Source organism: Grampus griseus, assembly GCF_964374135.1.
Source record: "Grampus griseus genome assembly, chromosome: 4".
In the NCBI taxonomy this organism is placed as follows: Eukaryota; Metazoa; Chordata; class Mammalia; order Artiodactyla; family Delphinidae; genus Grampus; species Grampus griseus.
In genome coordinates, this window is record NC_138997.1 from 40,246,171 (window position 1) to 40,262,628 (window position 16,458).

General features: G+C 44.7%; 1 protein-coding gene across 1 annotated transcript in view; it reads left to right on the forward strand.

Moving 5' to 3' along the window:
- Positions 1-7,902, forward strand: part of SCD5 (stearoyl-CoA desaturase 5) — a gene marked incomplete at its 5' end in the record, with an annotated part of 156,401 nt that extends 148,499 nt beyond the window's left edge. The window contains 2 exons of the mRNA XM_082652956.1: positions 2,419-2,651; positions 6,478-7,902. Coding sequence (XP_082509082.1) covers positions 2,419-2,651; positions 6,478-6,668 — 424 coding nt within the window. The 3' untranslated portion in view covers positions 6,669-7,902. The remainder of the gene's footprint in view (positions 1-2,418; positions 2,652-6,477) is intronic.
- Between the last annotated feature and the right edge of the window lie 8,556 nt (positions 7,903-16,458).

Consider the following 16,458-nt stretch of genomic DNA (forward strand, 5'->3'; position numbering starts at 1 on the left):
GAGGCCAGTGGCGGATGATGAGGTGATACCTTACAATTTGGGACAGCTCTAAAAGAGCCATCCGGCTCTACTGGATCTGCTGGAGCTCACTGTGGGTGAGCTTCTGCCTGGGCCCATCCTGCCTTCCTCCCTTCCTTGTAAGCATCTCCCAAAAACACACTCCAAAAGCCTTCTGCGCGGGACTCCCGGGAGCCCAACCTCAGACCACCAGTCCCTCCACTGTCTGTTGTCTTTGCCCTCCAACCACACCCTCTCCTCTGACCTCCTGGGCACCCTCCTTCCACTAAAATGCAGTCATATTGTATGCCAACGACTGGAAAATGGGTGTTGAGGGGTTAATATGTTGCCCAATAAAAACAGTGATAATTATATGGGAACCAACCTTCACATGCAGCTAGCAATCTGCGAAGCACACTTACACACATGATTTTTTGTTTTTTTGCGGTACACGGGCCTCTCACTGTTGTGGCCTCTCCCGTTGCGGAGCACAGGCTCCGGATGCTCAGGTTCAGCAGCCATGGCTCACGGGCCCAGCCGCTCCACGGCATGTGGGATCTTCCCGGACCGGGGCACGAACCCGTGTCCCCTGCATCGGCAGGCGGACTCTCAACCACTGCGCCACCAGGGAAGCCCCTACATACACGATTTTATTTGCAAAGCAGAATAGCATGATAGTCTCCGAAGTGCTTCTGCCTGGACTTGAATCGTCTTGTAACCTTGGCCCATCTACATAACCTTTGCAGTGCTCAATTTCCCCATCTGTAAAATGAGGATATTAATGGTCCCCTGCTCCTAAAGTTTTTGTTAGAATTAAATGAGCCAGTACATGGACAGGTTTCGGAATAGCCGTGACACACAGTAAGCACATAGTATGCATTAGTTATTAGTATTTGATCCTCACAAGAACCCCAGGAGGTATTATAATTACTGCCTGTGTTGGACACCTCTCACGTACACCTCGTACTCTCAGCCCACCTTTTCACTCCAGCTGTTCCTGCAGCCACCTGGTGGCACAGGTGTAACCCAATGGCACCTTGCTCAGCTGTACTGCTTATTTCTTACTTCCTGCCCTGACTTCTCTGCCACCATCCCTTGAGATGCCCGTGGACCACACTCAGCCATTCTGACCCAAGCAAACTTGGAAGTGTGAGAGAGCTGACATCCCATGGGGGCCCTTGGACCAAGGAAGAGTTGGAGCCAATGGGAAAACAGTGCCTTCTCTCATTCCTTGAGAGAATACTTCTGAGGTATAATGTGTCCCATCAAGGTCCAAGTTCAGTTGCCTGTAGCAGTGGGCACCCCCATCTTGACTTTCCCTCCTTTCGTTTCCCACTTCCCAGCTGCCTATTCCTGTTACTTGAGCTCACTTTCCCCAATAAACGACCCACATACAAGCCCTTGCCTCATGCTCTGCTTTGGGGAACCATCTAGCTGTGAACAAGAGGAGAGTGAAAGAATAAAAAGAGGCTTGTTTTGCATCCAGAATCAGATCTGGGCTCAAGGCCAAAGCCTTCCACCTCCCTAGTCTCATTTCCTCACGCTGTGCTCCCTCCAAGTTCATACATGTGCATCTTAACAGAGGCCTCCCAGAAGCCTGGTCAGTTGAAGGCAGGTCAGGGAGGAATCAGCTATGAATGGGCAGCTTTGGACATTTTCATTTCAGAGCCTCTTTCCTGTCCCTGCTTAGAGCTGGTCCTACATAGCTGGAGGTTTCACCTGACTGGGGCCTGGGGCAGAGACTGTGTCAAATTTGTCTCTGTACCTCTAGTACTCAGGGCCTGGCCTACAGGAGGTGCTCAGGGAACGTTTGCTGTATGAACAGACCCAGGAATCCAACTATTGATGGTTTCTTTATAATTTTTACTTTTTATGTGGCTGTGCCTGTTCCTATACTTAGTTTATTTTTAGCTGGTTTGGAATGTAATCTCAAAGGGACAGAGAACATTTTAGGGAAGGGGTTGTTTACCTTTTACTAAGCTAAGTTAGTACAGAATCATGTGCCTGAAAATTATTCAAGGAATACAGGATATTTCTTGAAATTATTGAAAACAACCTGATTGTCAGGTTGACTGACTGATGGAAGAAAGAAAAGCTGTTAAAAAGCTGTCCTGCTGCGGCTTGGAGGACAAATGCAGCTTTAAGATGCATGGGTTTCATGATTTTATATTGAAATTCTGAAGTATGCTGTGGGGACTTCCACTTCCTATCGCTTCTGCCTGTCCTAATTCTCAAATTTGTGTTACCTGCCTAGCCCTTGTAGGTATCTGGGTTTGTGACCCCCATACAGAGTGACACACAACAGGGCACAAGAGCTGAAGGAGTTGAGCAGTGCCACTGCTGACTTTCCCTGCAGCTTGCTCACCTATCCCTGCCACCATCAACAGGTGCCCAATGATAGCATGACATCCTGCCTTCCAGGTACTACAAGATCAGCGTGGTGCTCATGTGCTTCATGGTCCCCACACTGGTGCCCTGGTGCATCTGGGGAGAGAGTCTGTGGAATTCCTACTTCCTGGCCTCCATCCTCCGCTACACCATCTCACTCAATGTCACCTGGCTGGTCAACAGTGTCGCCCACATGTACGGAAACCGGCCCTATGACAAGAACATCAGCCCTCGGCAGAACCCGCTCGTCACCCTGGGTGCCATCGGTGAGTATGGGGTGGGAGCCAGTGGGGGGAGTGGCAGTTCAGATCTTCTAGGCTTCTCAGTGGTTTTGTGGAATCTGTAAAGAGAGGCAATGGGGTGGAGTAAACTGGGATGAACTTGGGCTTTGGCGTTAGAATCCGAGCCACTTACTCTCTCTGATTTACAGTTTTCTTACCTGTGAAATGGGAACAAGAATGTCTGCTTCATAGGGGTGTTATGAGAATTAACTAAGATACTATACATAAACTGTTTAGTACAGTGCCTGGTACATAGTAGGTGATCAATAATTAGTAGCTATTTATTTTTACCATGGAAATTTTCCTAAAGGAGGAGTAGCAGTTGATGTCTCTCTCAAACTGCCCTGACCGCTATAGCCTCAGCTGTCCATCATTTGGCTGACCTTAAAAATAAATTAATTAATTAAAAGGCCTGCAAACAGAGGGATGGGGAGAATCAGGACCTTGTCATCTCGCGGTACCACAGAATGGTTAAGAGCAAGGCTTCTGGAGTCTGACAGGTTTGGTTGAGTCTTGGTTCCTCCACCGTGGGCAAGTTATCTAGCTCCTCCATACCGTGTGTTCTCATCTGTAAAGTGGGGATAATATATAGTAGCATTGACCTCCGCCTGGGGTCGCCGGAGGGTTAGGTGAGTTAATACATACTGTTTGCAGCAGTGCTTAGCAGGAAACAAGCCTTCGGGGATGTTGTTTTTCTTACTAGCCGTATGGTCTTAGGCAGGTTACTTGTCCCTTCTGTGCATTTCCATCCTCATTTTAAAATGGGGATAATCGGGCTTCCCTGGTGGCGCAGTGGTTGAGAGTCTGCCTGCCGATGCAGGGGACACGGGTTTGTGCCCCGGTCCAGGAAGATCCCACATGGCGCGGAGCGGCTGGGCCCGTGAGCCATGGCCGCTGAGCCTGCGCGTCCGGAGCCTGTACCCCGCAACAAGAGAGGCCACAACAGTGAGAGGCCCGCGTACCACAAAAATAAATAAATAAATAAATTTTAAAAATGGGGATAATCATAGCAGATAGCTTAGCTATGTGAGGATTATAGGCATTAATACCCTTTGAAGAATTTAGCATGGTGGCTGGCACACAGTAAGTGATTAATAAATGATAGCTGTATCTTGATAGAAGCAACTCAGTCTCCTGGGTAACCTGAGCCTTGAGTACAGAGATCAAACCCAGGAAGAGAGGTTCCTGCTGTTAAGTTGAAACAGTCTCTGCATCCCTCTGCCATGGGTCTCTGCCATCATGGTGTTAGGGTCACCCATTTATTAAGACCCCAGGGATCTTGCGTTGACAAGAGCAATATAAGGTGGAATAAACACCAAATTTAGCTATGGGAATAACTGGATAAGCAGAGAGAAAAGTGTGAGTTTCCTGATCCCTCCTATTGTTTTCTCCTCCTCTCACTCTTCATCTTCTATAAGAACTGTAACGAGGGGAGCCACATCCAGTGGTAACTCTGAGAGCAGACGAAGAGTGGGCACTCTGGGAATGTTACCATCTTACATAGGGGATGGTGGGCCAGGGAACCCAAAGAATGAGGCCATGACACAGGCCCTGAAGAACTGGGTGTTGGTTTGAAGCTTGTCCAGGTCAATACTGGACTCTCAAATCAGCTTTCTTGATAAAGGTCCTTGGAAGACTCTTATTACACCCACTGTATGATAGATGGGGGAATACATCCAGAGTTCTTAGAACAGTGCCTGTATCTGAAAATAGGGGAAAACTCTAGCACTCTAGTCTAGGAATGATGGGGTGGAGGGCCAGGTTAGAAAAGACCTAAATTAAACAGAAAATTGCAGACAATAGACTGATCCATCTGATATACTCATTGTAGAGCAGAATCTTTCAAATGTGGTCAATAGAAGAACTGTATGATGACCAGTAGCCACTTAAGAATTAAAGGAGGAATCTGGCAGTTCCTTGAATGGTTAAAAATAGTTACTACATGACGCAGCAACTCCACTCCTAGATTTATACCCAAGAGAAATGAAAATGTATGTCCACATAAAAACTTGCTTATGAGTGTTCATAGCAACATTATTTATTTATAACAGCTAAAATGTGTCCCTCAACTGATGAATGGATAAATACAATGTGGTATATCCATACAGTGGAGTACTCTTCAGCAATAAAAAGAAATGAAGTACTGATATCTGCTACAACTTTGAAAACATTATGCTATGTGAAAGAAGCCAGTTACAAAGGATTACATATTGTATGTTTTCATTTATATGAAATATTCAGAATAAGCCAATCTTTTTGGCTTAGTATTAGTAAAAGTGAGAAACAGAAACAGTATATGTATAAATATAGGCAAATAAATATATACATAATATTGCTCATAATCTCTCTCTATATATACATATATACAGAAACAGTAGGATATCTGTGTCTATATAAATGTAGATGTATTCTGTTTGTGCATGCGTGTGTGTGTGTGTGTGTGTGTGTGTGTGTGTGTGTGTGTGTGTGTACGGCGGTGGGGGCAGCGGGGAGCGAGCAAGAGAGAGAGAGAGAGATTTATTTTGAGGAATTGGTTCATGTGATTGTGGAGGCTAAGTCCCACCATCTGCTGTCTGCAAGCGGGAGACCCAGGAAAGCCAGTGGTATTAATTAAGTCTGAGTCTGAAGGCCTGAGAACCAGGGGAGCTGATGATGCAAATCCCAGTCAGTGGGCAGGAGAAGATGAGATAGACGTTCAATCAGTGAGTCAGGAAAATGGGAGCAAATTCCTCCTTCCTCCACCACTGATTCTATTCAGGCCCTTAAGGGACTGGCTGATGCCCACTCACATTGAGGAGGACCATCTACATTACTGAGTCCACTGCTTCAAATGCTAATCTCATCCAGAAACGCCCTCACAGACACACCCAGAAATAAAGTTTAATCTGGGCACTCCTTGGCCAGTCAAGTTAACATGTAAAATTAGGGGCTTCCCTGGTGGTGCAGTGGTTGAGAGTCCGCCTGCCGATGCAGGGGACATGGGTTCGTGCCCTGGTCCGGGAAGATCCCACACACACACACAAAAAAAATGTAAAATTAACCAACACAGAGAAAGAAAGAGGGGCTGGAGGGAGGGGAGATGGTTAAGGGCCAACAGCTAAGGGGAGTGGGGTGTCTTTTTAGGTAATGAAAATGCTATAAAATTCATTGTGGTGTTGCATGCACAGCTCAGTGAATACACCAAAAGCCATTAAATTGTATTCTTTACATGGGTGAATTGTATGGTAAATTATATCTCAATAAAGCTCTTTTTTAAAAAGAAAACAAAGAAAGAAGCTGTGAGACTTTTCCTGAAAACAGCTTAGTGGGGGGAAAAAGTAAGGGAGGAAAAGCTATTCACTGTGAGGGGTAGAATAATATATAGGCAGATTTTGGATATTTAAAGATCCAACTCCTTAATTCACTCACCTATCAGAATGATTATCATTTATCTCTTCCAAGCTCTTCCAGGAAGTCTTCCTTTAATTACTTCAATCCACAGAGGCTATTTTCCTTTTATGAACATACAGCAAAATGATGATCTGTTATCAGCCATTTGGCATTTAGCTTAAGAAGTACAGCTCTGAAGTCGTGGGAGCATGTCACCAATCCACAGGGAAAATTACTCTTGATACTTTGTGCTGATTATTGTTATTTTTCTGTTCCTATTGAGTTTGTCTAGCCAACTGAGTGAATGCTTCCTAAGGGCAGACAGCAAGTCTTCTGCTCCCCACTGGAGCCTGACACAGTGTGTTGTAATAAATGAGTGATTTTTAGAAAGCTCTACAGAGAGATGCTGATTGGGTTATTTCAAGCCCACTTTGTCTTCCAGGTGAAGGCTTCCATAACTACCATCACACCTTTCCCTTTGACTACTCTGCGAGTGAATTTGGCTTAAATTTCAACCCAACCACCTGGTTCATTGACTTCATGTGTTGGCTGGGACTGGCCACTGACCGCAAACGGGCAACCAAGCCGATGATCGAAGCCCGGAAAGCCAGAACTGGAGAGGGCAGCGCCTGACCCTGGAAGCGCTATCCACATCCGCTGTCAACGCCTCGGTTCATGGCCTTTGTTACTACACTTCTCTTGTTCATTGGATCGTGGGAGGGGGTACAGGGTGGGGAGGGAACGGAGTCTACGCGGTTTGGGAATTTTTTGTTTGTCTCAAACTAATGTCAAGATACAACTCTCAATGAAAATAATTTTTTAAAAGTCAGTGTAACTATGATTTAACACTAGAACGTAGACATGTGATTTAATCGCTGTAGCTACAATATGTCAAACATACATCGTCATGTGCTTGTACGAGATGTTAACCCTGACAGGATGAAGGAATTTAATATTCTTTCAGTGCGATTCAGGAGAGCCTTGTTTTCTTTTTCTACCAGTTAACCCAACATTATTTTTAAACAGGCTATCTGAAAGAGCAGAGAGGCAGGGTAGAAGACAAAAGAGAGCGTCTAAATCGTAAAGAATGTTTGTGTTTTGTAATTACTGTGTGTTTGTGTGTTGTTATTTTTAAGGAAGAGAATTGAAAACGTAAAAAAATGAGAGCACAGGAAATGGCTCTCTTATTTTTTTGCCCTGTTTCCAGCTTGTCAATGCTCCACTGTCTTTGCTTCAAGAGATCTATCTGTTCACTGCTCTGCTAGTTTTGTGTCCCGTGCTGTACACCCAGCTGACCCTATAAGTCAGTGCCTGTTTTAAGTGTTTGATTTTGTTCTCTTTGCTATTGTCATTTTAAGGTGTATAACTCAGAAGTGCCAGACATCAAATTAAGCTCAAATGAAACTCTCATTTAAATGTTTAGACACCTAATTTATATTCTAATTGATCCCAGCCACTGATGCATGTACTTTACCTACTTCTGCTAAATAAGCATATTAATTTTCTACACCAGGCAATCAGATCTTAATAACCAATAGTTATCTAGAACTCAGTGTCTACAAATGTTTCACCTGCATGCAGCCTTCACTGAACTTGCAGCAAGACATAAAGTGACCATTATGTAGCTTCTGGATTTAAGAAAAATTTGTGTGTTAAGTTGCCTTGTAAAGAGCATGCCAAATTAATGGGACAGCGTTCCGCTTTGTGTTAGATGTTAGAGCAAAAGAAAGCCTTATAGTGTTGGCATCAGAGCACTTCGAACATAGTGCTTCAAAGATAGGGAAGATGTAGGGTTTAAATTTAAATTTTAAATTTTTGAAAAAGAAGTGATGCCAATAAGAAATTGTCATAATAAACTACTTCATCCAGCAGGTGTTTTTGCCATTTATAATGTGTAAACTATGAGTGATTTACAATAAATGATTATGAATTCATTGGTGTTCTTGACCAGACACTTAAATCTTTTTTCTTTTTTTAATTCGGCCGTGCCGCACGGCATGTAGGATCTTAGTTCCCCTACCAGGGATCAAACCCGCGCCCCCTGCAGTGGAAGTGTGAAGTCTTAACCACTGGACTGTCAGGGAAGTCCCCGACCAGATACTTATATCTTGTTGGAATGTCCCTCAAGGGTGCCTGATGCTTTATGATGATCACATACTTCACATTTGAGTTGGGCTCTGGGCTAACAGCAGCCCCTAAGACCAGACCTTTCCTATCCCATCAGCATAACCAGAAGGAAAGTCAGCAAGTTTTATGTGGAATGCAGAACCCCCAGTGGTATCATTTCTCACTCACCAACACTGTCGCTTGTACTGCTTCCAGCTGACCAATGAGAACCCAACACCTACATGTCACTCAAAAGAGCATGAAGAATACTTTCCTCCCCAGAGCCCTGCCAGGCCCCCCAGCAGTGAGCAGAGGAGGGGGAGATGGACTCAACTTCCACTCCAACCCCACCTCTCTCAGCTTTGCCCCTCCATGTGCTGCCTCACTCTTTGCCCATCTTTTGTCCCAAAGCAGCTGTGCCCCTGCCATCAGCTATAGACATCTTAGCCTGTCTGCAGTTGAGCGGGAGTCCAGCCATCGGGGGGTGCCGGACCGGACTTCACTTGTAAGGACACCTACAAGGCATTTTTCAGCTGCTTTTGTATTCCGGTCACAGATTGCTAAGACCTTGTATGAAGTGTTGGTAGAGTGTAGATGTATTCCAAGATGAGTTTGTGTCAGCCTGAACTAAAATGACCCTGACTGGGAAAGTTTCTGTGAACATTTGACCCCTAAAAGTACTAAACTTATTTGCTTGTCCATTAATAGAAAAGGTTACATTTGGAACAGCTATTTGGAATCTTCTCACAAAAGGAGGCTGTTCCACAGCTAATCCAAATAAATCCAGAACCTCACTCCTCTGAACCTGAGTGCCACGTCTTTATCGGCAGTACCCATGAATGAGATGACAGCGATGATGTTGATGGAGTGGATGAAGTTTAGAGCATGCTAGAGTCTTCCATATTCATATCCCCTGCATGTCTCAGCAGCATCTAAGAGTGCAGTTTTCTCATCTGCAAAGGGAAGGGATGAAACCAGACTGTCTCAGGTGCCACCCAGCCCTAACATGCACGGGCAACAGCAGAGATGGGAATATACCTGCATTCAGATTTCAAACACCTCTCAAGTTACTGCCTTTCTAGGACCTGGGAGGTCAAAATTGAGGGGAAATAATTGAGTCTGAGTGGGAGACCACTGTGTGAGGCCAAAAGGATATGTTCTCGGTAAAAATAGTGCATGTGTCTCATTTATTCCCAAATTATGATGAAGCAATAAAAATAAATATAATCCATGAAAAATAACTTAATGAAAGAAAGTACTCCAGCTTAGTGAAGTAGTAGAAATAGTACTGGACTCAGAGACCTGAGTTAGAATTCTCTTTTTTTTTCCCACTGAGATGAACTTGACATATAACATTATATTAGGTTCAGGTGTAGAACTTTGTGATTTGATATTTGTATATACTACAGAATGATCACCACAGTAAGTCTAGTTAACACCCATCACCACACATATTTACAAATCTTTTTTCTTGTGATGAGAACTTTTAAGATCTACCCTCTTACCAACTTTCAAATATACAATACAGTGTTATTAACTCTAGTCACCACGCTGTACATGACATCTCCAGGACTTATTTAGCTTAAAACCGGAAGTTTATACCTTTTGACCACCGTCACCCATTTCCAACACACCCCTCAGCAATCTGTTCTCTTTATCTATGAGTCTGTAGGGGCTACAGACTCATAGATAAAAGATAAAAATTTTTTTAGAAAAATTTTTTCTAAAAAAAAATTTTTTAGATTCTGTTATACATATAAATGAGATCATACAGTAATTGTCTTTCTCTGTCTGACATATTTCACTTAGCATAATGCCCTTAAGGTCCATTTATGTTGTCACAAATGGCAATTTTGAATTCTAACTCTTGGTCTAACTTGCTGTGTTTTTAGGCTGACCCACATGGAAGTGCCATTTACTAACCCACTGTGCCTCTCTGAACCTCAGTGTCCTAATCCACAAAATAGGAACAGTAACACTTATGCATCGGAGAAACCTGGATGCCCTGAGCACAGGACCTGGCGCCTCGTAGACCCCCAGGAGACATCCGCTGGGGGTGCGTGGCTGTCCCAGTCACGAGATGAAAACCGAGATGGAACCAAATAACTGCAGACTAGAAATGAGGAGGACCAACTTCCAGTTCTGGTTTTGCTCCTAACTAGCTGGATGGTGAAATGTAGCAGAATATGCCCAAATCTGCCAGTTTGACATAAGATTATTTTGAGTTAAAGCCACTTGAAAAACAGCAGATGCAAGCAGTGTGCTCTGACTTCCTTTTTCCTTCCTAAAAGCAGGAGAGGAAACTCCCGTGTGAAAGATACCCTCTCTGTACCAGGAGGAAAGAAACGTTCTTATCTCCATAGACAGGGAACAGGTACCAAGAGAAATCAGTACAAACAAACCTTGTTTAAACAGCCCTTATCTTGCTTGAGCTTCCCCATATACTTTAGTTACTTGTTCACAATTACTACTCTTCGTTCAACCTAGTATATGAGCATTTAGACCCAACCACTTTGGGGGGTGGTCTTCATTTTTCTGTGAAGGCTCCCATGTCCATGTAATAATAAAACCTGTACGCTTATCTCCTCTAAATCCATCTTATGTCAACTTAATTCTCAGGCCCAGCCTGATGCTAAGAGGATAGAGGAAAAGTTTTGCCTCCCCTACAATGGCTCTAACCTCTCAGAGCTTCAGTGTCCCCTTCTGTAAAGGAACCGACTGGGCTGGGTTATCCCGTCCAGCTCTGCCGTTTTAGTAAGTCTGTTGTCTCTGTGGACAGCAGAGACAGCAGAGGACAGGACCGCAGAGCCTCCGTCCAGCCTGGTGTGGGTCCCTCTGCATCTCTGGCTTCCTTCCTGCACCTTCAAAACCCCATCAGAGGACAAGTCTGGCTTGCAATGTCCTTTATGCTTCCATCAGCTTCCTCACAGAATTCAGAAAGAAAAGACCAGCTCACAGCACCCGAGCCGGCTGGGTTGTGAAGGCTTTGCCCTGAGAAGGTGCCCTTCCTCACAGCACTCGCTGAGGAGGTACCCTTCCTGACCTATAGTTACTAGGGGAAAAGTGACTGTGCCTTCCACCATCTCTCCAGATCCCTACAACTCAGGGTTCACCACATCAGCCTCCCCTCCCCACCTCCCCTTTCCTCCCTTCCTGTCACTGACAGAAATCTCTGAAGTTGCTTTTCTAATAGAAGCGCCAACTTCTGGGCAGAGTCATCAATCCCTCCCCACCCTGCAGTGAACGAACAGACAAAGCCACTGGGTCCCACTGGATGGGGTGTGGTTGTGTTTTTATTACCAGATTTCACTTAAGCCTGTGCTGACAGCATGTGGATTGCGGAAACACAGGAGCTGTGTGTAGACAGGTGCTCCTTTCCTGGGCTGTATGAGGACACTGCATGTGAGGGTGAGGCCCCTACCAGGTATGCGGTGTGATCATTGTGATCATTGGTTCGTGATGACCTGGACTGCTAACTGGGATATCCAAGGTCTCAAAGCAAGAGCGAATGAGCAGTGTGGGCGATGGCGTTCCAGCTCCAGCACACAGGCTTCTCACACCTGATGGGGAGGGGATGGGAAGACCCACATCAGCTCCTTCCTGGCCCTGCAGGTGCTGCCCGTGAACACATAAACAGCTCCTTGAGAGCCAGCAGGACTCCCTTCTGGGGACTCAAAAGCACTTAAGAGCTCCTGGCATCGTAAGGTGCTCATTCCAGATGTGCCAGGCAACGAGCACATCTATTTGCACTGTTCTCTACACCTCCTGCTAGGCTGAGCTGTTTGTAACACACAGGATCCAAATTCTTAGAGTCAGCTTGTTAGAATCCATACACAGTCGCACCATAGCCAATGGAGGCAAAACAGGAAAAATGATCTGCAAGTGGATACTTTGGGCTGGATGGTTTCAAAACATTATTTTAAAAGTGAAAACCTTGATTTTGCCCCGAGGTGGGAAATTTTTAAGCAATGATACATTGGAGGCTTTTCCACCACCTGTTTGTTCGGTTTGAAGCCAGGGACCCGGATCCGTTTAAAGACACCGAAATGGACAGGCCATTTCAATGTGGTTGTTTAAACATCGCTTGACTCCTTGGCCCACATTTATACAACCCAGAGGTGGTTAGACTGTTAGCTGGGAGAGAAACAGCCTAAGGAAAATATGCAAAAGTTCTGCTTCTTCATCCATGATATGTAGGAGGTAGAACAAATGATTGCTTACATCCCTTCTAAGATCACAAACTACAGGAATCAATAGCAAGCAGGCTTAGGAAATGCTAGATTCTGCTTTACCCAAGCAAAAGGTGTGGCCAGAAACCATCCTAGCTATGTATCCCTAGAAAAGAAGAGAAGAGTCTCAAAGACAGAGCATCACTCAGAAAACTGACCCTCTGTTGAAGTCCATATAAACAGCTGTCGGTGGAGATCGTTTTGTTGATATTCATGGGACGTCATTTCGATGGCTAGATATTTCTAAACAATCTTGGGGGGGTTGTTTGTTTTTTTTTTGCTTTGTATTGTTTTGTTTTTTAAGTTTTCATCTAAGAGATGTCCTTAAAATGATCATAGCTGTGTACAGGAAATTGCAGCTTTATAATACTTGGAAATGGTAACATGCTTCAGAATAAGGTCACCAACCATCACATGCCGCAGTGATTTGGCTGCCAAAGCTCCTCACTCCATGTCAGAACCGGGCTGTGTGCATAAAGCTCAGAGATCATTTAAACCTTCCAACCAACTTGTCTTGGTTAATCTGATTGATATACTGTCTTTTGTTGTAACAGTGTGTTGTTTTTCCATTTCCTTTAACTTCAGCACTGCCACATAAGAGAGAAAGAGAAAACAGAACAGCTTGAAGAGGTGTAAAAATATAACTACTCTTTGAAAGTATGCATATTTACCTTTTTTTTTTTTGCTACTCTCTTTTCATTTGTCTTTTCAGCTCTAAATAGGCAAATGCTCCTGTCTCGTGGATATACAGCACTTAAGTGTTACTTCTGAGAACATCCCTTATTACATTTTCTAGGCCAATGATTATCGTGCATTTTTAAAATTTCTTGTGCATCAAGAAGGAAATCAAATGAAAGCACATCAAGCTTGAAAGACCACTGGTGGTACCATAGGAACTTAGCAAACCAGTCTGCAAATGACACCTCGGATCACCGCAATTTGGCTCAGCACACCACCTTTAGAAAAATAATGGGCAAAGAAGGAAGAAAAGAAAAAGAAGAAAAAATCTTCATGAGAAAGGTATTTTCCCAAACTCCACATAGTTTTGACCACATTTGGCTCAATTTTCTGAAACTATTACAGCTGCAGCTATAAAATGATAGGCAAAGAATTCACAACTCCCATTTAAGAGACATGCAGACCATGCCAGTCTTAATCACCAGTACTTTCCCAATGGGCAGAACTGGGCCTGAGGTGGGAGGTGCTCCATAAATGTTACTGAATGATTGGATGAATGAATGGATGCAAGGCAATGCAATGCAGAGAGAAACTAGTATTGCTGTGTCTTAGGTTTGTAACTCATTCCTTTGTTTGCCCTGTTAAAGGTGAAACCCCAGTCAGGCAGGCGCAAGTCTGTCTTGTGCACAGTTGTATCCTAAGCTCCCAGGAGACAGCTTACCATGTAGCAGGACCTCAACATTTTTGGTTGAGCTGTCATTGTTTGTGAATACAGGTAGGACCCAGCAATCCAAACCTATTAAAAAAAAATAACTTAGAAGACAATTCTTAATTTTACAGAAGTGTTTCCTTTCATAAGCAGGCCTTAGGATATGTGTCAACTTATAAAAGTCTTCACCAACTTTTAAGAAGCACATAGGCTGGGGGACACAAGATACACCCAAATCTATGAAGACTGTCCAATCACAGAGCCACTTTGAGAGGGTCAGTATTAGAAAGCTGTACTTCCCCTCTGAGATGTCTCACACTAAGCCACGAGAATAAGATTATGCTAAGTGAAACAGGTCAAGACTGTTTTATGGGCTGAGTTTTGTCCCCTCAAAAGCATACGTTGAAGTCCTAACCCCCAGTCCCTCAGAATGTGACCATATCTGGAGATAGGACCTGGGAATTTCCTGGCGGTCCAGTGGTTATGACTCTGTGCTTCCACTGCAGGGGGCCCAGGTTCGATCCCTGGTTGGTGAACTAAGAACCTGTAAAACAGGAGGCACAGCCAATAAATAAATAAATAAATTTTAAAAATGGAGATAGGGCCTTAGAGAGGTGATTAAGTCTTTCTCTGCATTTCACACTATATGCATTCTCCCCAGGTATGAGGCAGTGATTCCACCCAGAGGGCTGCCTTCTTGAACCAACATCCCATTAACTTCCCAACAGAAAACTGCACCAAAAATGTTTTGCCTTTCTTTTCAACAGTCAACAGGAGTTTACTTAGTTCCCACTATGGGGAAAGAAATAGGACTGAGCACATCCGGGAGATAGGTGGGTATTATTTCTGAGTCTTAAGAAGGAAACAAATTCATGTGGAAGGGAAGGAATCAAACCTTCCCCATCTCCCATCCCATCATACAAATACGATCACATCATTTGGACATTTTTCACAATTACTTTTCTAAATGTGTAGAAAAAGAAGTGACTTAGTAAGTCCTGAGCCTTCACTCATGGATTTGACCCTGGACAATTAAGTGGGGGGTGGTAAGGGGAGATGGTCGGCATTATAGACAAAAAGAGTTACATGCTTTCACTGAAAATAGGCCAAGCATCATCAGACAATTAAATACATTATTTCCCTTTCATAGAAGCTCAAATCAAATGTCTCACTCAATCAAATTAAGTTAGGAGAGAAACCATCTGTCGGCTCCGGGTTCAGCTCCAGCAAGCCTGTTTTGAACACCATTGGCTAAGGCCTGTTTGAATCATTAAAAAATTAACTGCTCACTGCCAAAAGTAATTTGCCTAGCCTTGTCCACTCGTCAGAAGCAGAACTAATGTTTCCAGTGGTTGTGAATGTCTGTGAAATAACATCACAAGAGAAATGCCTACAGGCAGCTGGAGAGACTGGGCCCATAATGGAAAGGAGCCCTCTGTAGGAAGTGATAAGAAAGACCTAAGGGGCCAAGTGTGCAGATGGCCACAGGCCACTCTGCAAAGCAGCAAATCCTCTGAAAGATGGGCCCATCTGGGAAGTTTGGATCACACACACAGGTTTACAAGTGGTCTACGGAGTGTGACTGATTTCAGATTCTGGTTCCCTCAATGCCTCATACTCAGATGTAAGATCTAGGAAAGTAGAATAAGGTGTGTGTTGGGGGTGTGAGGGAGTGCTCTCAATCTCTCTCTTTTTCTCCTCCTCTTCCTCTCCATCACCATCACCTTCGCCATCCTCTTTCTCCTTGTTCTTCTCTCTCTCCCCATCTCTGTCTCTATCTATCTATCTCTATCATCTCTGTCTCTATCTCTCTCTCTCCCCCTCGTTCATCCACTTCCAAGAAATCACTCTATGTCATTTGTCCCTAAGGACCTTGCTTTGGTAAGTGAAGCTGCTGAGGGTTTGGAGACCAATGGTCTAGAAGCTGGCCAGTGACCATGGGATGAGGGCATCTGGGGAGAACACAGCAAGGCAACAGCCTTGCCTGACTCATGCCTTCTCCAAGGCTGGATTATCTCTCCCTTACAGATTTTGTTGCTCCTCTGTGGTTGCCCTCATATGCTGGAGGCACTTGTTCTCACCTCCACCCCACTCTCCGCTTGGGGAGGCTGACAGGCACCCATGATATCAGCAAGCTGCCTGGGGATGGAGAATGGGAGCGCCAGCAGGATGGAGGGAGGTGAGTGAGGGCCGGGTGTTAGTCCCCGATTCCCTCCATGCTGGCTGCACCCTTCAGCCCACAGTCACGATCCTCTCTCTGTCCTTGGAGTTAAGGGGGCTAGTGGTGCCCCTGTCTCTCTAGCTCTGCTCCATTGCTTCTGGTTGTTTGACAATTCCCCACCCCATGCTGGGGATGACAGCCATGGAGGTGCGCCTCTCAAATCTGCTTTCAAGAAAGAACTTGCCATCGAACTGCAAGGTGGCGGCTAACTGACTGCCTTCAGACTTCGCAATCTATTGTTGTTGTTGTTTCACTCTTCCTGAACAGGACCCTTGCTGTGACTATGCATAGGGGGTACAAGAGGCTGGCCATTTCTGCCCAACAAGAGGGACTCCACTAACTGGCAGTCTTTGCTCACAGCCTCAGTCAGGTGGGCTAAGACTTTGTCAGATCTGAATCATGTTCTGAGGCTCCCCTGCCCAATCCTGCTTTGTGCTCTGTATTCTTCCACAGGGATCAGACCAGCACCAAAGAGCAAAG